The following is a 26156-nucleotide window of genomic DNA, read 5'->3' on the forward strand; positions in this document are numbered from 1 at the left end:
TCACAAAGAGTCGGAAACAACTGAGCGAGTGAAGTGAACTGAACTGATTTGATCTATAAAGTGAAAGTGAAAGTCACTCAGGCATTTCCGACTCTGTGACCGCATGGACTATACAGTCTATGGCATTCTCCAGGTCAGAATACTGGGGTGGGAACCTTTCCCTTCTCCAGGGGATCTTCCCAACCAAGGGATCACACCCAGGTTTCCCGCATTGCAGGCAGATTCTATACCAGCTGAGCCACAAGGGAAACCCAAGAACACGGGAGTGGGTAGCCTATCCCTTCTCTAGCAGATCTTTCCTGACCCAGGAATCAAACTGGGGTCTCCTGCATTGCAGGCAGATTCTTTACCAATTGAGCAATCAGGGAAGCCCATTCGATCTATAATAAACTGCATGCATTTTTTTCTCTTTCTAGATTCTATTTCTAAAGTTTATATTACTTTTATAATGAAATAACTGGGGCTTCCCCAATGGCTCAGCAGGTAAAGAATCCACCTGCAATGCAGGAAACACAGGAGATACAGGTTTGATCCCTGGGTCAGGAAGATTCCCTGGAGGAGGAAATGGCAAACTGCTCCAGTATTCTTGCCTGAAAAATCCCATGGACAGAGGAGTTTGGCAGGCTACAGTCCATGGGGTCACAAAGAGTCGGACATGACTGAGCAACTAAGCGCACACACAATGAAATAAACAATGCTGTAGGATTTGTGAAGTAGCAGGATGAAAACCCTCCCCTAAAAATCAAAACATGCAAAGCATTATAATACTACACCTACCTATATGCCTGTAGCTAGCAAGTAGTACACTGGAAACAGAATCCCACTATACTACACTTACCACCACTACCCTTTATATTTCATTAATAGTTTAATTAAGGTACTTGTCTATTAAAACAGATACTTACTATCTTTTACTATTGCAAGAATTTTGAGTGCAGGAAACATGGCTTACTAACTTCATGGGAAATAGATGGGGAAACAGTGGAAACAGTGTCAGACTTTATTTTTAGGGGCTCCAAAATCACTGCAGATGGTGATTGCAGCCATGAAATTAAAAGACGCTTACTCCTTGGAAGGAAAGTTATGACCAACCTAGATAGCATATTAAAAAGTAAAGACATTACTCTGTCAACCAAGGTCCATTTAGTCAAGGCTATGGTTTTTCCGGTGGTCATGTACAGATGTGAGAGCTGGACTGTGAAGAAAGCTGAGCACCGAAGAACTGATGCTTTTGAACTGTGGTGTTGGAGAAGACTCTTGAGAGTCCCTTGGAATGCAAGGAGATCCAACCAGTCCATCCTAAAGGAGATCAGTCCTGGGTGTTCACTGGAAGGACTGATGCTGAAGCTGAAACTCCAATATTTGGCCACCTCATGTGAAGAGTTGACTCACTGGAAAAGACCCTGATGCTAGGAGGGATTGGGGGCAGGAGGAGAAGGGGACGACAGAGGATGAGATGGCTGGATGGCATCACCGACTCAACGGACATGAGTTTGAGTAAACTCCGGAGTTGGTGATGGACAGGGAGGTCTGACGTGCTGCGATTCATGGGGTTGCAAAGAGTCGGACACAACTGAGCGACTGAACTGAACTGAACCAAACCTTTAAGTCCAAAGTGCCACATGATACAACTGCTGAATAATCATTTCTAAGATAATTAAATGAATGAATAAATAAAATTATACCCCATAGCTGAGTAATTCCTTAGTTAATTTTAAACACTGCATCATCTTTCACACTACCAAACCATCAATATCACTGTTCCTCAAAACATAAATAATCCAGTTATTCTGCACAATGATATTTGTTTTATAACTTTAATTTAAAATGTAGTATAATAGCTTATTTTTTTAGTTAATATTTAGCTAATTTTTAGTTAATGCCTTTCTGTCAAGTAAATAATCACTCTCAATTTTACTAGTTTCCACAAGATAATTGTTTAAAATGATGTATATTTACACAATAAAGAATAATGTACTAATTGGTTCTCAAGGTACATAAAATAGTTAATTCAGCTATTAGAAACACTGGGAAAAATCTAGTTACAGGAATTTCAATAAGCTAAATTCCACAAATAAAACGAATAAATGAATCACACCAGGGAGCATGCTAAGAATTACCAAAAATGTTCACTGTCTTCTTTCAGATCAAACAATACTTTATGATGATATTTCAAGTTACTTCATTTTTAAACCATGACTAATTACAATGCCAATGCTTCCAAAATCAACAATGATCTCACTTTTAAAGCATTCTTGTCAGGATAACATTTTCTTACTAAAACATTACACTCATTCTTTTAAGCCAACCCTAATATTGAGTTCCCAAAAGTTTAATCAGCTACATTTTTTTTTTAACAAATAGGCCAATTGTTGTAACATTTGATGCAGCAAGGGTTCCAAAAACATTATGAAAAAATAAATGACTACCTTAGATGGAAGTCTGAAAAAAAAATACTCTTTTGTAAGGAAGAACAGCTATATTTGGTCACATGACATATTACTAGAGAAGATATATTTTGCCCATTTTGGTTAAAAATTAAAAGCTATGTTAGGAATCTTCTCATTCAACTAAATCACTATTAAAGAAATAAAAATTGACCTTTTAGGCATTTTGATCACTACTGCTATTCTGAAATAGCAGTACCTGGTGCTACTGAAATACCCTGGTAGGAACCAGGGTGCTGAAGAGGTCAGTTAAGGAAGGATCAGGTAAGACTGGTCCTGGACTATGAGTTTAACTTGGTACACTCAGCATTCACACCAAAAGCTCAAAAGAAATGCTGGTATTAAAAGAATACAAGTAGGTGAAATGCTATAAAAGGTTTTACCCTATCTTTTGATCAGCTTTAATGATATAAATAAGCAAATTCCATACAAGTTTCATGGGAAATGGTGATAAGGAAAACTGATATTTTGATTTAGGTATAAACCAAATAGAATTATCCCTGGGTCATGAAGATTCCCTGGAGAAGGAAATGGTAACCCACTCCAGTATTCTTGCCTGTGAAATCCCATGGACAAAGAAGCCTGATGGGCTACAGTCCACAGGATCACAAAAGCCTTAGCGACTTAGCTACTAACAAACACTAACTTAGCTACTACTAACACAAAAGACTTAGCGACTAACAACAACAAAATAGAATGACAAACCTGAAAAGAAGAATAAACACTTCAAGACAAACATGTCAGTCCCTGTTACAAAAAACTTAATATCAATAATGTTATTCTCAAAAACACTTCCAGGCATTGAAGAGGAGTATAGGTTAAATATAAGTTATACTATCACTTAGATTATCTTCTATGAAATTATAATCATTGTATTTAAATTTTAAAATTTGTCTACATTTTTAAATATAGTTTTATTTATTTATTGGCTATGCTGGGTCTTTGTTGCTGTGTGGGCTCTTCTCTAGTTGTGGTGCGTGGGGACCACTCTTCACTGTGGTTTGTGGGCTTCTCGTTGCCCGCAGTGGCGTCTCTTGTTGGGGAGCACAGGCTCTGGGGCACACGAGCTGCAGTACTTGTAGCAAGTGGGTTCGTGCATGGGCTTAGTTGTTCTGCAGCCTGTGGGATCCTCCCAAACCAGGGATCAAACCTGTGTCTTCTGCATTGGCAGGTGGATTCTTTACCACTAAGCCACCAGGGAAGACCCTGTCTACATTTTATAATCCTAGGACGGTTTCTTCATGTAGTGCTTCAGCATGAATTTTTTAAATAAAATTTTTCAGAAAAAGCATTGATCGCAGAACAGTAAAAATAGTAACAATAATGGTAAGAGCTACATTCATTAAATGCTTAGAACATACCAACTTCATGAATTATCTTTCTGAATCTCATAATGATCCTATGGAGCTAAATATTATTCCATTATTATTATTCCCTTTTTACAGAGGGAAAAAGAAAAACCCAGAGAGTATATTAATTGGTTCTGGGTCACACAAATAATGACAGGATAAAAAAATCAAGTACTGAAACCATGAAGTTTTGAACTGTGTGAAAACCCCACTTATTGTTTTTACATGCTTGAAAGGTACAGGAAACTCTAAAATGTCTCTAAGGAGAGACTTCTATACTTGATCGTAGCCAAAAGGCCAAGAAGTGATCTAAGGAGCCTTCTAAAAATAAATGATTGTATCTAAGCAACCTTACCCTTCATATTAGAAAACTGAAGCCCAGGAAATAATGTAACTTGTTCAGGACGCTACTAATGCTGTCATTTTCTAAATAAAAATTTTGCTGCTTAAAAACATTTTAAAACTATTGAATTTGGTGATTATCTCTAAGGTCTCTTTCAATTCTAAAACCTATGTTTCAAACTATAAATATAATTGCTCATTTATTCATCAAAAAGTATGGTTTCATTACCTTACAGTTGAATTAAAACATTTTCTAGCAAATACTTGATATAATCTTAATCTAGAAAAGTTTTAAGTTGGCCTTAAAATTCTAAAGAGGGAAAATTAAAGGGTCTCCCTTCCTCCTTTTTAATAACATTTATATTATAAAGACATATCTTCTATGACTGTTCTTCAATAGAGGGGACCCAGTCAAGAATCATGAAATCAATTTAATGATTCATAAACAGCATTTTTTAAAAACTGAAGATACCTAGAAAAAAAGGAGTCTAATGGCTACTATAAATAGCAAGAGCTAAGTATTGTTTCATGAAACCTGACTGCTGATGGTACTGTGTATTTAGTAATGATATAAAATGCATTTCTTACTCATGGTCTCAATCAAAATAAACTGAAAGCCACAATGCTAAAATCCCAAGGCATTTTTCACATGTAATATAACTGATATGATCTACAGGATCTACACCTAAAATATTTTGCTTTATAATTATAGTAAAATTATTGACATGGTGAAGAGCCAACATGCAAAGAAATTCTAGGAATGCTGCCTGTACAACAGTTTTCCTAAGAAAGAAAGATAAAACTGCTTGTAAAGCAACAAACACAATGTTTAAAGAAAGTATCTGAAAGAAACCAGGGCTCCTTGCAGAGGTGGTGATTCTAAGTGTGAGCTGAAAAATAAAACATGAACACAGAACATTTTCCCTGGTCACAAAACAAAGAAGCTAATTAGAGGTTGTGTGTGTGCTAAGTCGCTTCAGTCATGTCCAACTCTGCGACCCTACGGACTGCAGACTGCCAGGCTCCTCTGATTAGGTTGTGTCAAAAAGATGCTGAGTTGGTTTAAAGGTTTCCCATTGATCAAAGATGGGGCAATTTAGCTTCGAAGAGAATAACAACTGCATTAGATTGAAACACAAATACATAAAACTTCAGGAGTTCAAATAAAACAAAACACTAATCACCTCCATGCAAGGATATCAAATTATTATTCTAAAATTGGATAAATAAGGCTTCCCTCATGGCTCAGAAAGTAAAATTGGGTAAATAAAAGAATCAAGTGTATTTTTTCCTCCTTTTCCCTCATCAATTTTTTGCATTTATATAGAGTTCATGAAGGAAAGTTATTCTTTGAGAGAATTCCAGATTTAAAAATAAATGCACAATATTGTAAAGCAATTATCCTTCAATTAAAAATAAATAAATTTTAAAAAATGACTGCATATAGAAAAATAAATAAATACAGGACAAATTTAGAAAGCCACTAAATTATAATCTTGAATGTAATAAAGATCAGTCACAGCTGCTAAAACTATTAGATACAACATTGATAGGGAACTTGACAATGGATGTATCAGGCTAACAACACCTGAACCCACTGATCAGTTTTAACACAGCTGAAAGTGAAACAAGACCTACAAATGGGATACAGTAGAAAGTACATATAATCAATATGAAATATTATTGCCCTAAAAGAGAATCTGAAACTAATCAGTCCTCTAGATCTAACTGTAAGCTACAGGAACACAGAGGATAGAAAAAAGTGTTTTAAAAAGACCACAAAGATGTAATCAGATAAATTGAAAATATGGGAAATCTACAAGATCTAGCTTCTTCAATAAATGATGGCAAAGAAACAGAAAATTGTTAAAGATTAAAAGAAACTTAAAAGATTCACGTAAATGCAATGTTACAGACCTTGTTTGGACCTTGATATGCACAAATCAGAACAGAACTTCAGAATTGGGGCAATTTGAACAAAGAATGGTTATAAGATTATATTTAGGACTAATTTTCTATTTTGTTAGGTGTGATAATGTGATTTTGTTATAGTAAAATATTTTTAAAAATCTGTAAGACTGAAAGCATGACATATATTCAGAAATTCAATAGTAGATTGATATGGAGCAAACAGTTTGATTTATAGCTAGTCCCTTTTCAAGAAAAAAATTTCATCTTTCTGCTAGATCTTGGAATTTCAAATCACTAAAAACACACTGTCACCGAACTTTCTACTTTCAAAGGAACATACCACCTCGGCTGGGTAAATGTCAGACAACCAAGTTTTGTTACTGCTCCAGGATGTCTTTTCTCATTTAACATGTAAACATATTCACCACATACAATACTCTAAAATGTCACAAATACATAATTATACTATGTCTCTATAAATATTGTATTAGAAAACTTACTAAATAGCAGAACTGAAGGACAAGCACATTTCATGATCTTCTTGAAGCACTGAACTGATTTTTTTCCCTGTAGCTTTGCTTATAGATGTTTTCAGTTTCTTAGCTAATTTTTTTGATGTGTTAGTTATAGAAGATTCTTCTGCACAGCAACTATATACTTCCACCTTTATCTGAAAGTCTGGCCCTGCTTCATTACTAAAAACAAGGGCAATCATAATGTTAGAAATTTAACTTACGAGAAAATAAAATTACAACACACTCTGATGTTTTCATAACTTTTCAAAGCAGCATTTGGAACAGGTTTATGTTAATATATATTAATGAGACAGAATCTCCCTGAGTTTATTTAGTATCTAAATGACCTGAGAGGGTCACTGCAACTTCTAGAGCTACCAGCTGCTAAAGTAGGGCAATTTTAACTCAGTGTAAACAATATATTCAGGCAAATTACTTAAAGAAAAAGAATAAAATGCCCTGGTTGTTTTGTTGCCAATGCTATTGTTCTTTTTCAGTTCCTTAATAAAATTATTTTAAGGCATTTACATTATATGTGTGATTTCCTGAAATGACCATTCCTCAAAAGGAAAAAGATATGAAAACAAAAAGGAAAGAAAATTAAATAAAAGGTTTCTTCTGCTGAAACCTTTAGTTTTCATGTCTTTTTCATAAAGTGCTTACAGTCCACTCAACAATGTGCCCCTCCTTCCTGCTCCACCTTTGTACCTAATAACTAACAATTCACTATTTGGTTATACAGGAAAAAACAAACGAATATAAAGAGATATACTTCACAAAACATTAGATGTATCTGTAAAAATGCACAATGCTACAACAAATAAACTCTGTGCATTAGCACCCAGCATAAATATAAATATTACCAATCTTAAAAAAGAGAGAGAGGGAGAGAGACTTCAAGGCATGAACTCCTTGAGGTGGAGTGAAGTCTTGGTAATCTTTGTATTCTTAATCTAGCATAAAATATATTCAGTATGTATTAAAACAATATGCAGAAAATCTGCAATGTCAAGACTGGCTTTGTTCTTTCTCAGACACAATGAACTCTCTTTACTATAAAAGACTGTGGTGATATTACTGCTAATAAAATATACTTAAAATTGCAAAAGAGGTCCATCAGCAGATTTTGCCTGTAAAGGAAGATCCATCAGTCTCAGAGATTTTAAATACACAGCATAGACTTTTTAAGATTTAAATAGCCAATCTATAGTTTGAATAAATCCAAGGAATAATTGGATTTGAAATACTTTTATAGTTTATTACTTGGCAACTTTTAAACATACAGTATTCCTGGTAATGACTAACAAATGTCAATATTTAGAGAAAAACCAGGGATTCATAAATACTGAATACTTATTAAAACAATCATAACAAAAAGCACATTTTAAAACAACATTTAGAACATTTGTGAGCAGTTATTTTTAGAACAATTTGAAACACTTACAGAATTATTAAAAAGTTATAAATCATGAGCTGTCTTCCCAAGGAATTTGCACTATTCTGTGAAAAAAATGATCATTTTTTTCTTTGTGGTGAAAATAAACAAAAGCAAATTGTTGGAGTCCATTAACAGGACAGTTTTGCCATGAAAAAATGCTCTATAATAGTTGATAATGGAAATAAACATATTTAGATAAATAATAAAAATTAATTTTTTAGTCTCCATTATGTAAACATTTGGCAATATTTGGGGGATCCTAAGTAAATTCCTTTGGTTCAACAGAGCTTATAAGATGGCCCACACTACTAATTACACAAAAAAATGTACTTTATTTTCTGTGTTGCACAATTACTTAGGGGACAGTGGACCAAAGCCCCAAAACATGGTTGCAATAGTTCTTTTTTTAATGCTACATGAGTGGCAAAACTAGTCCTTTCAAACTCAACTGTGTATAGTTCCATAACTAAAGATTGGAAAAAACATATATGTTGATTTCATTTTAATTGATAAGTAGTTACTAGTATTTCAATACGAAGATACTGTCTTTGAAACCCTGTAAGAAATATAAATCACATACTGATTTAAGGCCAAAAGAAAAAAATGCCAGGAAAAACTTATATTAGTTAAAAATGATTTCTATGGCTACCGGAGGAGTTCTTTCTGATTCTATATTATGACCACAATAAAATAAGCCTGTAAAAGGGCAGGGGCAATAAAAATGGCCCTGAGGATCACACAAGTTTTTACTGTTTTGGAGTACATGAAAGAAGTGCACCATAAGAAAAAGAACATCTTGAAATTTTACTAAAGTTGTTTTCCTACAGTACATATTTCAGAACTATCTAATAAAGTTGTTACATTATTTTAGTATTTCTGTAAGTAAATCTCCTATATGAGATGTAAGAATCTGTTTTATGCTCAAACTCACTCTATATAAAATCACGTTGTAATGATATGCCATTGTATTCATAGTTTTACTACAAATATTATATGATTTCCACTTTATTTGACATTAGAAAAATTTCAAATCCAGAAATGGCTTTTAAATAATGCAACGTTCAAAATCAATTTGAACAGTTAAAGATTTTAATGCTTCAAAAATAAGTCAATAATTTTGCCTTCCTCTGAAAAGGGTAGAATTTTAGGTTCTTTTCCTTCAATTAAGATTAAAAAAATACTTACAATATGGTCACATTTTCAAAACATATATCTGTGATTGTTTTATCCACAATTACCATCTCAGTATCAAAAACTTCAGCTCCCATTTTGAATAAACAAAAAATGGCATAGTGCTGTGATCCTAGAGAAGAAAAATATTAAAACAATGACTCGTGATAAATCATGCCTATTTTACATCAAAATCTACTTGAAAATGAAAAAAATAGCCTAAATATTTGTTAATAGATTCTTATTTTCACACATTGTACACTGTAATCCTTTAATTTTTTATTGAAACTGTTTTGTTAGTATATATTAATTGCTTGCTCAACTAAAATACAACTGAGTATCAAAAAATAAAGTTAAAAATATAGGCCTAAAGTAACCACCAAACTCATAAATTTATTCCTAGGAAACTCCTTAAGCTTTAATTAATAGCAAATTTTGTTTGCACTACATATATACTATTACCCCTGTCATTTTGGCTTCCAAATATACTTAATAAAAATAAGTTTTCTATTTTAAGAGGTTAGGAGCAGACACATTAACAACAAAACATTTTCCACCAAACAGAGAGGGGGGAAACTACAAAAACAAAAAAAAGTAGAGATGTGAACACAAAAACCATAGCTTCTGGACCTTCTAAATTAATATATCTATATATTTTTAAAGCATTTGGTGATTAAAAGACTAAATCCTCATTACTGAGAAAATGGAGCTCTTCAGATAAACTTAATTCTCTATAGTAATCAGAAAGATACACTTAATTCCCACATGTATTCCTTTATAAACTAAATTATATTTCTTAAATGAATAACAAATATACTAACCTGATTTTGTATTTTTCATATAAAACTAATTATGCTCAATATGATTCAGGCTCAAAGTATGAGGAACAAAGCTATCATAATAGACAAGAAAGATAAAGGATTGTCATAACTTTTCTGCATTGCCTCTAACAGCTACAAATCATTTGAGGTTAATTTCCATGACCCAAGCCATGCATGGATTTGCTAAGACTATATAAAACCATAAAATGCTGAAGGGGAAGAAAAATTAGATCAAGCTAAAAATCTTTTTCTCTTATATCCCATTAAATAATCTGAAGGAAGAGAACAAGGCAAAAAAAATATCTCCAATATTTCTGGTCAAATAATGTGGCCTTTACTTTCACTCAAACATCTCCTTTTGTTTCACAATTTCCTTCTCTATTACCTGTTGGCATCCTTGCACAGGTTCCTATCAATAAGATTGTGCTTATTCTGTCAAATGACATTTATTTCAGTGTGGAAACAGCTTCTTCCCCCAATTATCTCAAATTTACTACATACTAAAGAAAATACGTCAATTACAATCAAAATCATACATACGTTCTTTATTGCTGAAGTGATCAGAGTCTTTCCACATTAGTGGTATACGAACATCTATAATGGAGGCGGAAAAGAAAAGACAAGGAATAATTTTGGCAAATTTCATTTCTTAGAGTAAAATAAACCTCTGTATTCCATAATGGATTCTGACCACTAAAGCCAGTATTTATTTATTGTTAAATATACTAACATAGTAATATTTTCTCTTAAATGTAGCTTAGACTAGGAATATAAAATCTGTTACACCTATTTAAACCTCACCAAGTATTACTTAAGAAATTAATTTACTAAGTAGCACCTATAATGAGCTTTTGTTATAAAATTTTTGTGATTTATGCTTTTGAAATAGACAAAATTTGGGTAACCTAGTGTTGAATTTATATTTTGGATAAGCAGTAGCAGCAAATGTAGTTAAATAAATTTCAAAATCATAGAACAGTAGAGGTAGAAATGACTTTAGAACGAACTTTTATCCACTATGTAAACTTTAAAGATGAAAAAAATTAAGTGACTTATATAAGATTACTGGTTTCTGGAAGAGACCCAACTCTAGACAAACAAATCCAAGATCTTTCCATTAGGAAGATTTAACTTGTCTACAAAAGAATTTGCAGATCTTTGTATATTCATGCTACAAACTGTAGCATTTTCCTTAAGAAATAAAACTAAAAAGAGGAATGTATTACTTCTTTCAGGCCAAGAAAGGGCCTATATTCTAAAAGTGATCTAAACATATTTCTCTCATTCACATATTCTTCAAATTCTAAGTTTAATAAATAACAAATTTATTCCAGAAATTAACCTAGAGCTTTCAAACAGTCAACATTGGTTCTTCCTAGTTTCCTCCATTCCTCCTTTTACTTTTAATACCAGGTTAACATCATGGAGTACCAACTTTCCTTTGACATTCTTATGCTATCTGCATATTTTCAAAGTTTGAGAATTAAGATTTTACCAAATAGATTAAGATGAGCAATTATAGCATAATACAGCACAGTAGAAATCTCAATGGTAAAGTGAAGTTAGTTTTAATTTTGTACTCAAGAGTACAAATTTCCAAATTTTGTGGAAAATTTCTGTTTAAAACATTTCCCTATTACACTTTGGAAGTTTATGTGCCTATTTTTTCATACCTATTTATTATTCCACTTTCAAATAATTATAATTCTTTATGAACATAAGCTATTTGGCTACTTTATGGTGTGCTTCACTTTTAGATTCCATGATCTTTTGTCTACGATTTTGTTTAGAATTCTTTCTAAGGTTCTTAGCTCCTATTTCCAATTTCCTTTCTAGAAAAGCTTTCTATTACTCTATTTCTATGCTTCCTAACCAGGTATGAGTGCTCTTCCCACTGCTGCTTTAGCACTAATTTTTATCAAAACGTGAGAAAAATAAAACATTATTCTATTGAGTTCTTCTTGTTCAAACCAAACACTTTACATATATCTCATCCAACAATAATTTTGAAAACATATCTACCAATATATGGTTGTGTTTTCACTGTCATTTATCTCAAATGAGATTTTTTTTTATTTCCTCTTTGATTTCATCATCAACCCATTAGTCTTTTAGTATCATGTTGTTTAGTCTCCATCTAATTGTTTTTTCTTGTTTCTTTGTGTGGTTTACTTCCAGTTTCATGCCATTGTGCATAGAAAAGATGCTTGAAAAAATTTCCATCCTCTTAAATTTGTTGAGGCTTGTTTTGTATCCAAGTATGTGGGTCTATCATAGAGAATGCTGCATATGCACTTGAAAAGAATGTATATTCCGGATTTTTTTAATATAATGTCCTCAAAATATCAATTAAGTTTAACTGTGAAAACACAACCATACAAAATCTATAGCATGCAGCAATACAGACCTTCCTCAAAAAAACAAAGATTTCAAATGAACAACCTCATCTACCACCTGAAAATATTAGAAAAGGAAGAACAAACAAAACCTAATGTCAGCAGAAGGAAGAAAACAATAAATATCAAAGAGGAAATATATAAAATAGATATTTTAAAACTGTAGGGGAAAAAAATCAATAAAACCAAGAGCTGTTTTTTTGAAAGGGTAAACAAAATCAACAAATCTCTGGTCAGGCTCACTGAGAAAGAGGACCCAAATAAAAAAACAAGAAATGAAAGAGGAGAGATAACAGATACTGCAGAAACACAGAAACCCGTAAGAGAACATTATGCACAATTATATGCCAACAAACTGGACAACCTGAAAGAAATAGGCAACTTCCAAAAACATACAGTCCACCAAAATGGAATCATGAAGAAACATAATTTGAAGAGCTCAATCACTAGAAGTGACATCTGCTGCTGCTGTTGTCGTCCTACTCTTTGCAATCCCATGGACTGCAGCACGCCAGGCTCCTCCGTTATCACTATCTCCTGGAGTTTGCTCAAATTTGTGTCCATTGAGTCGGTGATGCTATCTAACCATCTCATCTTCTGCCACCCTCTTCTCCTTTTGCCTTCAATCTTTCCCAGAAGTGAAACAGAATCCATAAAAAACAAAATAAAAACTCCCCACAAAAAAAATCCAGGACTGGATGGCTTCACTGGGGAATTCTAACAAACATACAAAGAACTTACACTGATCCTTCTCAAACTCTACCAAAAGACTGAAGAGGAGGGAACACTTCCAAAGTCATTCCATGAAGCCACCATCACCCTTATATCAAAATCAGACAAAGACACTATCAAAAGAGAAAATTACAGGCCAATAACTTTGATAAATATAGATCCAAAAATTCTCAACAAAATGGCTCTGATGGTAAAGAGTCTGCCTACAATACAGCAGACCCAGGTTCAACCCTTGGGTTGAGAAGATCCCCTGGAGAAGGGAATGGCTGCCCACTCTAGTATTCTTGCTTAGAGAATCCCATGGAAAAGGAGTCAGACACAACTGAGTGACTAAGCACAGAGCACATCCTTGATAAACACAGATCCAAAATCTCTCAACAAAATACTAACAAACCAAATCGAATAACACATAAAAAAGATCATACACCATCATCAAGCTGGATTTACCCCAGGGTCACAATGATGGTTCAACATATGCAAATCAATCAATGTGATACACCACATCAACCAAAGGACAAAAGCACATAATCATCTATCTCAATGGGTGCAGAAAAAACACCTGATAAAATTCAACATCCATTTATGATTAAAGAAAAAAAAAAACTCTTACCACGGCAGTGGGAACATATCTCGACATAATAAAAACCTATTTATGATAAATCTATAGCCAACATAATATTCAACAACGAAAAGTTGAAAGCCTTCCCACTAAATTCTAGAACAAGACAATGCAACCCACTTTCACCACTTAGTTTTTTTTTGTTTTTTTTTCTGCACCTCATGGCTTGTGGGATCTTAGTTCCCCAACCAGGGATTAAACCCAAGTCCATGGCAGTGAAAGCACTGAGACTTAACCACTGAACTGTCAGGAAATTCCACCACCACTTCTATTCAACATAGCATTGGAAGTCCTAGCCACAACAATCAGACAACCACAACAAAAAGAAATACAAGATATCCAAATTGGAAGGAAAGAGGTAAAATTGTCATTATATGCAGAAGACAGGATACTACACAGACAGAACCTTAAAAGACTCCACCCAAAAACATTAGAACTAACAAACGAATTCAGCAAGGTAGCAGGATACAAAATTAACATACAGAAATCTGTTGTATTTCTCTACAATTAACAATGAAATATCAGAAAGGGAAAGTTCAAAACAGGTGCTTTTAAAATTACACCAAAAAAATAAAAATATTTAGAAATAAACCTGACCAAGGAGGTAACTTAAATGCTGAGAATTATAAAAATACTGATAAAGGAAATTAAAGATGACTTAAAGAAGTGAAAAGGTACACCATGCTCTTGAATTATAATTTATAGCATTAAAATGGCCATACCATCCAAAGCAATCTACATATTTAAGACAAGCCCTGTCAAATTACCCATCATTTTACACAAAACTAGAAAAACCCTAAAATTTATATAGGACCATAAAAGACCCAGAATTGCCAAAGCAATCCTGAGGAAAAAGAACAAAGCTGGAGGCATAAACCTTCCAGATTCAGATGATACTTCAAAGTTACAGACAAAAACAGGACGGCACTGGGACAAAAACAGACATATGGATCAGCGTAATAGAAGAGAGTCCAAAAATAAACCCACACACCTATGGTCAATTAATTTTCAACAAAGGAGGTAAGAATATAAAATGGAGAAAAGTCTCTTCAACAACTGATGGTGGGAAAATGGACAGCTACATGTAAATCAAAGAAATTAGAATACTCCCTTCACACCATATATAAAAATAAACTAGAAATGGCTTACAGACTTAAATATAAAACAGGACACCATAAAACTCCTAGAAAAGAACATAGGCAGAACATTCTCTGACATATATAGTACCAATGTTATCTTAGGTCAGTCTCCCAAAGAAGTAGAAGTAAAAGCAAAAAAATAAACAAATGGGGCCTAATCAAACTTTAAGCTTTTGCACAGCAAAGGAAATCATAAAAAAAAAAAAAAGAAAAGAAAAGGCAACCTACAGACTGGGAGAAAGCATTTGTAAATGATATGACCAACAAGAGTTTAATTTCCAAAATACACAAATAGCTCATACAACTCAGTAACAAAAAAGCTAAACAACTCAATCAGAAAATGGGCAGAAAATCTAAACAGACATTCCTCCAAAGAAGACATATAGATGACCAACATGTGCATTAAAAGATGCTCAAACATCACTTTTTATTAGAGAAATGTATGTCAGAACTATAAAAATTATCTGACCAGTGAAGTACTATCTCAGACTGGACAGGATGGCCATCACTAAAATGTCTACAAATAATAAGCACCAGAGGCAGTGTGGAGTAAAGGGAACACTCCTACACAGCTGGTGGGAATGTACATTGGTGCAGCCACTATGGAAAACAGTACGGGAGGCTCCTCAAAAACTAAAAACAGAGTCACTATGTGATCCAGCAATTCCACTCCTGGGCATACACTCAGACAAAAGTATAATTAAAAAAAAATATATACAACATTGTTCATAGCAGCACTATTTACAATAGTCAAGACATAGAAGCAACTTAAACATTCACCAACAGATAAATGGATAAAAAAGATGTTATGTGTGTGTATATATATATATATATTTACACATATATACACACACATAATGAAATACTACTCAGCCATAAAAAGAAATAAAATAATGCCATTTGCAGAAACATGACTGTATCCAGACATTATCATAAGTGAGGTAAGTCAAAAATGGAAATACAAATACTATATGGTATTACTTATACATGGGATCTAAAATGATGCAAATGAACTTATTTACAAAACAGGAACAGATTCACAGACATAGAAAATAAACTTGTGGGTACCAAAAGGAAAATGAGGTGAGAAAGGGATAAATTAGGAGTTTGGGATCAGCAGATCCCATTATAATACAAACTATTATATATATAAAATAGATACACAAGGTCCTACTGTAGAGCCCAGGGAACTGTATTCATACCTTATATGGAGCAGAATATGAAAAAGAATATATATAGGGATTGAACCCAGGTCTCCTGCATTGCAGGCTGATTCTTTACTATCTGAGCCACCAGGGAAACCATGGTTGTTCAGCCAGCCAGTCATGTCAGATGCTTTGCGACCCCATGGACTGTAGCACGCCAGGCCTCTCTGTCCCTCACCGTCTCCCAGAGTTTGCCCAGGTTCATGTTCATTGTATCAGTGATATTGTCCAGCCATCTCATATTCTGATGCCCTCTTCTCCTTCTGCCCTTGATCCTTCCCAGCATCAGGGACTTTTCCAATGAGTCATCCATGCACATCAGATGACCAAAATACTGGCGCTTCAGCTTCAGCATCAGTCCTTCCAATGAATATTCAGGGATGATCTTCCTTAAGATTGGCTGGTTTGATCTCCTTACTGTCCAAAGGACTTTCAGGAGTCTTCTCCAGCACCACAGTCCGAAGGCATCAACTTTTTGGCATTCTGCCTTCTTTACTTACGGTCCAGCTTTCACAACTGTTATGTGACCACTGGGAAGACCATAGCCTTGACTATACAGACCTTTGTCAGCCAAGCAATGTCTCTCCTTTTCAACACACCGTCTAGGTTTGTCATAGCTTTCCTGCCAAGAAGCAATCATATTCTGATTTCATGGCTGCAGCCACTGTCTGCAGTGATTTTGGAGCCCAAAAAGAGGAAATCTGTCACTACTTCCACCTTTTCCCCTTCTATTTGCTGTGCAATAATGGGACTGGATGCTATGATCTTAGTTTTTTTAATATTTAGTCTTAAGCTGGCTCTTTCACTCTTCTTCACCTCATTATCAAGAGGCTCTTTAGCTCCTCTTTGCTTTCTGCCATTAGAATGGTATCATCTGCGTACCTTAGGCTGTTGATGTCCCACTTGATACCAGCTTGTAACTCACCCAGCCCAGCATTTCCCATGGTGTGCTCAGTGTGTAGATTAAACAAACAGGGTGACAGCAGACAGCCCCGTCGTACTCCTTTCTCAACCCTGAACTAATCAGTTGTTCCATACAGGGTTCTAACTGTTGCCTCTTGACCTGCATACAGGCTTCTCAGGAGATAGGTAAGATAGTCTGGTAATCACATCTCTCTAAGAGCTTTCCACAGTTTGTCATGATCCACACAGTCAAAGGCTTTAGTGTAGTTGATGAAACACATAGATGTTTTTCTGAAATCCCCTTGCTTTCTCTATAATCCAGCAAATGTTGGCAATTTGATCTCTTCCTTTTCTAAACCTAGCTTGGACATCTGGAAGTTCTTGATTCATATAGTGCTGAAGCCTAGCACGCAAGATTTTAAGCATGACCTTACTCACATGGGAGATGAGTGCAACTGTCCAATGGTTAGCACATTCTCTGGTACTACCCTTCTTAGGAATTGGGATGAGGACTGACCTTTTCCAGTCCTGTGGACACTGCTGGGTCTTCCAGATTTGCTGACATAATGAATGCAAAACCTTGATGGCATCTTCCTTTGGGGATTTGAATAGTTCTGCTAGAATTTCATCACATTCACTAACTTTACTAACAGCAGTGCTTCTTAAGGCCCATTTGACGTCACTCCAGAATGTCTGGCTCTGGGTGACTAACCACGCCATCATAGTAATCCAGTTCATTAAGATCTGTTTTATACAGTTCTTCCATGTACACACACACACACACACACACACAGCTAACACTCGAGTTACAAGAACAACAAACTCTAGGGAGACTGAAGTCTTTGGAAGCTCTTGTAAGGCAGCTAAAATAGGAAAACGGTCTATCTGAAGAAAATGTCAAGATTATAGAAAACCATTTCACAACATGAGTTACTATGATATGGACTAAAGAGGTTTTAAAGTTTGTGACTTTCATGCAAGGTTTCTGTTTGCCAAATCAAATTATATTTAAAGTAAACTTTTTCCTATGTAAAGTTCTTAACCTTAATGAAGCTAAGCAAGTGCTCTAATGTTATGAACTGCATCCTGTTCTCATTATGCTCATTTTTGAGAAAAACTAGAGAGGTGCTGGGCAGAAGACATTTCATTACTTGTTAATTTTCCAAATTTAAAGGAAAAATGTAGTGAATAAATAATATGATTAAGTTATAAAGTGGGAGAACACAGATATGGTAAATAAGAGCCCAAAACAGAAGTCAGGCTCAGGCATCAGTCCTGGCTCTACACTAAGAAGTGGCTTGGACAAGTTAGTTACAAGATTGAGTCTCAGTCTCTAATTTGTAAAAGGAGGGCATTTAACTAGACCTTTAACACGGTCCGTTTCTTTATAGTTCCTTTCCTTTCTATATGACAATCTTATACTTACACAAAACCACATGCTGGCTAGAATTTTATATTATTAACTGTTGGATTCTTCTCAATATTTACTAAACTCCACGTTACATGACCTTTTATATTGTATAGGAAAATACTCCTGTTAACATTTTATTCCAGTAGAACTAAAATCATGAATCAACCATTAGCCCAGTCCTTAGGAGAGGTACTTTAAACTTCAAAGAATATGTATCTGATATGTGGCTGACCATCATCAGTTCAGTTCAGTTGCTCAGTCGTGTCCAACTCTTGGCGACCCCGTGAACTGCAGCACGCCAGGCCTCCCTGTCCATCACCAACTCCCAGAGTTTATCCAAACTCATGTCCATTGAGTCGGTGATGCCATCCAACCATTTCATCCTCTGTCATCCCCTTCTCCTCCTGCCTTCAATCTTTCCCAACATCAGGGTCTTTTCAGATGAGTCAACTCTTCACATCAGGTGGCCAAAATACTGGAGTTTCAGCTTCAACATCAGTCCTTCCAATGAATACCCAGGACTGATCTCCGTTAGGATGGACTGGTTGGATCTCCTTGTAGCCCATGGGACTCTCAAGAGCCTTCTCCAACACCACAGTTCAAAAGCACCATTTCGTTGGTGCTCAGCTTTCTTTATAGTCCAACTCTCACATCCATACATGACCACTGGAAAAACCATAGCCTCAACTAGACGGACCTTTGTTGACAAAGTAATGTCTCTGCTTTTTAATATGCTGTCTAGGTTGGTCATAACTTTCCTTCCAAGGAGTAAGTGTCTTTTAATTTCATGGCTGCAATCACCACCTACAGTGATTTTGGAACCCAAAAAAATAAAGTCAGCCAATGTTTCCCCATCTATTTCCCATGAAGTGATGGGACCAGATGCTATGATCTTATTTTTCTGAATGTTGACCTTTAAGCCAACTTTTTCACTCTTCTCTTTCACTTTCATCAAGAGGCTCTTTAGTTCTTCTTCATTTTCTGCCATAAGGGTGGTGTCATCTGCATATCTGAGGTTATTGATATTTCTCCTAGCAATCTTGATTCCAGCTTGTGCTTCTTCCAGCCCAGCATTTCTCATGATGTACTCTGCATATAAGTTATATAAGCAGAGTGACAATATACAGCCTTGATGTACTGCTTTTCCTATTTGGAACCAGTCTGTTGTTCCATGTCCAGTTCTAACTGTTGCTTCCTGACCTGCATACAGGTTTCCTAAGAGGCAGGTCGGATGGTCTGGTATGCCCATCTCTTGAAGAATTTTTCACAGTTTATTGTGATCCACACAGTCACAGGCTTTGGCGTAGTCAATAAAGCAGAAATAGATGCTTTTCTGGAACTCTCTTGCTTTTTTGATGATCTAGCGAATGTTGGCAGTTTGATCTCTGGTTCCTCTGCCTTTTCTAAAACCAACTTGAACATCTGGAAGTCAATGGTTCACGTATTGCTGAAGCCTGGCTTGGAGAATTTTGAGTATTATTTTACTAGCATGTGAGATGAGTGCAATTGTGTGGTAGTTTGAGCATTCTTTGGCATTGCTTTTTTTTGGGATTGGAATGAAAACTGACCTTTTCCAGTCCTGTGGCCACTGCTGAGTTTTCCAAATTTTCTGGCATATTGAGGGCAGCACTTTCACAGCATTTGAAATAGCTCAACTGGAATTCCATCACCTCCACTAGCTTTGTTCGTAGTGATGCTTCCTAAGCCCCACTTGACTTCACATTCCAGGATGTCTGGCTCTAGGTTAGTGATCACACCATCGTGATTACATCGGTTGTGAAGATCTTTTTGTATAGTTCTTCTGTGTATTCTTGCCACCTCTTCTTAATCTCTTCTGCTTTTGTTAGGTCCATACCATTTCTGTCCTTTATTAAGCCCATCTTTGCACATAGTTATTTAAACTTCTTGATACCCTGAGTTTAAGGTTATTTTTTATAAACCAAAAATTTCAATGAGGTTAATTTTTAAAATATTTTTAGAAATTACAGTTTGTATCTATTTAACATGTTTAACTTATTAAAATGTGTGCATGTGTCATTTTAAAATTCCAGAATGAAAGAGTACTATATAATATTATACCTTCCCACTTATATGTATTTTGTTAAAAGAAATTATAGATAGGACCTTGGCTTTCTAGCTTGGGCAGTGGTAAAGAATCTAACTTCCAATGCAGGAGATTCAGGTTTGATATCTGGGTCAGGAAGATCCCCTGGAGTAGGAAATGACAACCCAGTCCAGTAATCTTGTGTGGAAATCCATGGACAGAGGTGCCTGGTGAGCTACAGTCCATGGGGTTATAAAGAGTCGCACATGACTGAACACACATGCATGAGCATATATGTACAACTGAATCACTTTGCTATATGTTAGAAACTAACACAACATTGTAAATCAACTACACTTCAATTAAAATATATACATATATATTTACACAATTTAATAGTCAAGTGACAGGATTAACTGCCTACATTTGCATTTTCTGGATTAAGAAAAATGTTAACAAACTTACTGGCCAGTTCAGTGAATATGTTTGTATCCATGGCCCAGTTTTATTTTTAAATATACATTATTTATGGCTCCTAGTTTAAAAAATTAACTATTTAATCTATGGAGATTTCCGAATATGTAAGGTTAAAATATAAATATTCTTCTTATAAAAATAGTTGTTCCAGCTCCATTTATATATCTAATAAGTCTTTTCTTCACTGACTGAACAGTGCCATCTTCACCACATATGCCATTCTGAGAGTCTTTTCCTTGGCTAATGCTTTATAGATCTGAGTCATTAATCAATTACTTCCTATTAATACCCTGATATCAATACCACACCATCTTAACTATTGAAATTTTATATACCTTACCATCTGTTCAGAAATAAATCCTTCAAAAAACATCTTATTTTCACCTGCTAATTTCTTTAAGTAAATCTTAAAAATACTGGGTCAAAATCTCCCCTCCAAAATGTTTTATTAGAATTCTATTATTCAAAATGAGCTTCTCAGGTGGCTCCTGACAGAAATTTTTTGTTGTTGTTCAGTCACTCAGTAACGTCTGATTCTTTGTGACCCCATGGACTGCAGTACACCAGGCTTCCCTGTCCTTCACATCTCCTGAAACTTGCTCAAATTCATGTCCATTCAGATGGTGATACAATCCAATCATCTCGTCCTCTGTCATCCCCTTCTCCTGTCTTCAATCTATCCCCGCATCAGGGTCTTTTCCATCAGGTGGCCAAAGTATTGGAGCTTCAGCTTCAGCATCAGTCCTTCCAATGAATATTCAGGACTGCTTTCCTTTAGGATTAACTGGTTTGATCTCCTTGCAGTCCAAGGGACTCTCAAGAGTCTCCTCCAGCGCCACCATTCAAAAGCATCAATTCTTCGGCACTCAGCTTTCTTTACAGTCCAGCTCTCACATCCATACATGACTTCTGGAAAAACTATAGCTTTGACTAGACAGACCTTTGTTGGCAAAGTAATGTCTCTGCTTTTTAATATGCTGTCTAGGTTTGTCAAAGCTTTTCTTCCAAGGAACAAGCGTCTTTTAATTTCATGGCTGCAGTCACCATCTACAGTGATTCACCATCAGAAATATACCCATCCGAAAACATATTATTCTCACTTGCTAATTTCTTTAAGTAAATCTTAGAAATACTGTGTCAGAATCCCCCTTCCAAAATGTTTTATTAGAATTCTATTATCCAAAATGGGTTTCCCAGGTGGCTCAGTCATAGAGAATTGCCTGCCGATGCAGGAGACCCAGGTTCAATCACTGAGTTAGGAAAACCCCTGGAGGAGTAAATGGCAACCCACTCCAGTATTCTTGCCTGGAGAGTCTCATGGACAGAGGAGCCTGGCAGGCTGCAGTCAAGAGTCGCCAAGAGTCAGACACAACTGAGTGCCTGAGCACACATATTACCCAAAGTAACTTGGGAACTGTTAACTTTACAAATATGCTATTTATATATAGTAGTATAATACAATTACTCTTACGTCTTATTTAAGGTTATTCTTGGGATATTTATTGTTTGTTTTTTTGCTGATTTTATTGTAAAGGAGATAATTTTTGCCATCATATTTTATAACTAGTTATTCTGACTCTGGGACCAACTACCACTTTTTGTAAATGTCTCAGTAAATTCCCTTTATTTTCTAGGTCTGCAATCTATTATCTTCAAATAGTACTTAATTTATCTGTATCTTTTCAGTAGTTTCAACTTTCATTCTTAGTATTTTAGCTAGAATTTCTAAAACTCTGTTGTAAAATTGATATAATAGACAAAGCTATTTTGTTCTTGATTTTAATAAGATTGCCTTTATTGTTTTCTATGACTTCACTGATGTCCTGTCAAAGGGCTTGCTACTTTCTTGACCATAGTTGATGACTCACTGCATTTCACAACTGCTCTTTTTCATAGTTGCTCTTTTTCTACTAGGGTGATATTAACTATTTACACCACCTTGGAAGGAACACTGGACCCTTGCTTCTTTTGCCATACAACCACAGCCTATTCATCAGTTTGCCCTTTCCCATGCCTAGCTACATCAAATCCTCAAGAAGAGAAGGTGGACATTTCTTATCTATTTCCCAGGCAGTCATGTACTATTCAGATGGCAAAAAAAAAAAAATGTATAAGTTAATAATTATTTTTAAATTCAGTGTCAAAGAGTAGAAATTCCTTCCACATTCTTGCAAATGATTGACTCAGTTTTAGTTTACAGTACTCTTAACTTCTTTTTTAATGTCTTAATTGACACTTTATTGTTGAAACTGATCAGGATAGCTAAATTGATGCTATCAGGTCCCAGAAGTTCTGTCATTTTCAAAAGTGAAATCCAAGTTACTTTTGTGAACTGATTTGGTTTTAGTCAATGAATTAGTAGTCTGCCTATTTACCATGTGCAATTTTTTTATGTTTAGCAGAAATAATCAGGATAAACCTCAATTATTCTTTTAACTTTCCTAGAGATCTGGCCAGCGAGTGGTGAAGCTGGAAACAGAAAACCCAAGTGCCTTCTGGAAAACAATGTAATCTCAGAAATACTATGAAATTTTGTCGCAAATATTCATTTTGATCAAAATAAGTCATATTTTCATTCCCACATCAAAATAAAATGGATTTATAAAGGGCGAATTCATTTTTAACGTTCTTTGTTTTTATCTTTTACAAATACACACACACACACAAAACAAATACACAGACAAGATATGATTAGGCCTAAGCAAAGATAAGAAGAAATTTTGCAAGTATCCCATTTTCTGAGAATTTTGGCTCCTTAATTTAAAATTATCATTTATAATAAAGGAACACATGAAATAAGATTGATTTCTACACTCAAGTATTTGTGGTCAAGAAAACAGTTTTCTCTCTTAAATGCTTTTATTTAAACACTCTTCTAAATGGACAGTTAATGCTAATTTCATGAACTGCTGCAGTCAATAACCTACTATGAAATGACAATAAAGGCTAACTCTGTCATGGCATTCAGTCTTCAAAAACAATTTAACACATCTCATTTGTTTACGGAGTGGCACTAAAACATAAGCAAGGAATTATATTTCAGTATTAAAGATTATATTTAAGTATTTTTAGAATCCTCTTTAAAAATCTACACTATTTTGTTTTTTTCACATTAAAATTTATTGAACATAGTTAACAATATGTAAAAGTGCTATATTTGGCATCAGAAGCATAAATAAGATATAAAACATGTTTCATTCCACTCATATCATAATTGCAAAGAGGAAAACATAAATAACTATACAGCAAGCAACAGATTTTTATATATAGTTCATTTATTTTCTGAAGAATTTCTGCTAAGAATAATTCCTCTGATTTAGGACAATTATGTCATATGTAAAATTCAGGTCTACCCGTCCTGTAGTAGAATTTTTGTTTATCATGAACACATTTCTAAAAACAGTTCCTTGGGTGACATGGCCTGAAATGTAGCAGCAGGCTTCCTGGAGCTAAGAGAACAAGGCTTTCAGCCAATGAAACAACCTAGTTATTACTTAAGGGCTGCTGGAGGTCTGTTGTTTCTAAAATGTATCAGTGAGATAATAATTATAAAAGATACATTATCTAACTAGCATACCCATGAGTCAGTCATGTATTTATTCACTCCAATCTGTGGCATCTCCAAGCCATTGTCTTTAGCTTCCTTAAACACTTTGGAGAAACTGAGACAACACAGCATAAGTGCCATCTAGTGGTGAAGGGTTTCCTAACTGTATTAAGAATTCAGAGAAGGAAAACATCATTTCTAGGAGAATGATAACAGGGAAGGCTTTATAGATGAGCTAATAGATCCTGAAGATACTATAGTTATTTCAAGAGTTAACTGGGGGTCAGGAGCATAGGGTGCATTGACAGAACATAGAGAAAAATATACAGCTAATATAGACAGCTTATGTATAGGAATAGTGGACGATAGGACTAGAAAAATAGTTGTGAGTGTGAAAGTCACTCAGTCATGTCCAACTCTTTGCAACCCCATGGACTACATACAGTCCAAGGAAAAGTGCTTGGGTCAAAATAGGAAACTCTGGTGGGGGAGCGTCTACTCTATCCTATGGGCAACAGAGTGCAGTCATCCATCCAATCAATATTCACTGAATAATAACTACACATGAGCACTGTATTCGTTTCTGGGTATATAGTGACAAACAAAGCAAACACGGTTCCAACCCTCATGGAAATTTTGGAGTAGACAAACATTAAAAGAAAGCAGTATTGAAACTTCTGAGCAGAAAAGGAATGCAGAGTCAAACAACTTGAGTTTGTAGCCCAGCTCAACTATTTACAGGAAGTGATTTAACCTCTGAGTCTGTAGAAAAAGAGAACTACCCTGCTTATTTCACAGTGTGGCACTGAAGAGAAAACTACATTAATATACGCAATATACATGAATCGGTTTTCTCAAACTGTAAAATTCTACACAAATGTAGAGCATAATGATGAAAACAGTGTTTTACAACAAATATTCTGGTAGAGGTATGCAAAATAAAATGAAAATGGATATAAGGAATTTAAAAAAGCCACTAATTCTAGGAAGTTACTTTATAGAATTTACTCAGCAATATAAAAATGATCAATTACAGCATACCTGATATGGCAATCTTTCCTCTACAAGCTGTCCGTTCTTTACTTTCAAAATTCTCCTCACTGTCAAAAGAAAATAAAAACCTAATGAAAAAAAAACAAAGATCTTCTCTAATAAGCAATTGTTTTAACAATCTTTCACAAATGCCTAAATATTAAAAACAAACACATACCCTGGAATAACAATGACTTCCAGTTAATATAAACTATTTGACTCAAACTTTGTGATATTTAGTCAACAGCTAGCTGACTTTAAAAGAAATAGAGCCATTCTCTCTTTTATTTTTTCATATAAGCTTTACTTTCCCTGATGATTGCATATTAGCTTATTCTACAATGAAAGTCTTTTGTGACCTCTTACATTTATAAACAAGAAATGCTATATTTACACAAGTCCTAGGAAGTATATCTTGGGTAACCATTTCATAAATTACATTTCTAGCTTACCAGATTATAGTTACCTGAAAAAGTTAATAAATAAACTTTCTAACCATGAGCTTGCCGCCGAAAATAAACTTTCTAACCATGAGCTTGCCGCCAAAGAGTATATTATCCCTATAAAGTCTCTAACAAACATTTAAAAAATTACTCTCTGCTACATATTCATGTGTAGTAATATCGTAATTTACTTCCTTGAAGCTTTAAACACTAAG

The 26156-nt window shown here is 34.8% G+C and overlaps 1 protein-coding gene across 3 annotated transcripts in view; it reads right to left on the reverse strand.

Annotated features, from left to right (window-relative positions):
• Positions 1–26156, reverse strand: part of RTKN2 (rhotekin 2) — a 107934-nt gene that overhangs the window by 56556 nt on the left and 25222 nt on the right. For 2 of the 3 annotated variants that reach the window (XM_043926670.1, XM_043926672.1), the window contains 4 exons: positions 25508–25566; positions 10534–10587; positions 9188–9305; positions 6550–6744 (listed from right to left, as the gene is read on the reverse strand). In XM_043926670.1, coding sequence (XP_043782605.1) covers positions 6550–6744; positions 9188–9305; positions 10534–10587; positions 25508–25566 — 426 coding nt within the window. The remainder of the gene's footprint in view (positions 1–6549; positions 6745–9187; positions 9306–10533; positions 10588–25507; positions 25567–26156) is intronic. The other variant, XM_043926671.1, reaches the window with a different exon arrangement.

Source organism: Cervus elaphus, chromosome 15 (genome assembly GCF_910594005.1).
Source record: "Cervus elaphus chromosome 15, mCerEla1.1, whole genome shotgun sequence".
In the NCBI taxonomy this organism is placed as follows: domain Eukaryota; kingdom Metazoa; phylum Chordata; class Mammalia; order Artiodactyla; family Cervidae; genus Cervus; species Cervus elaphus.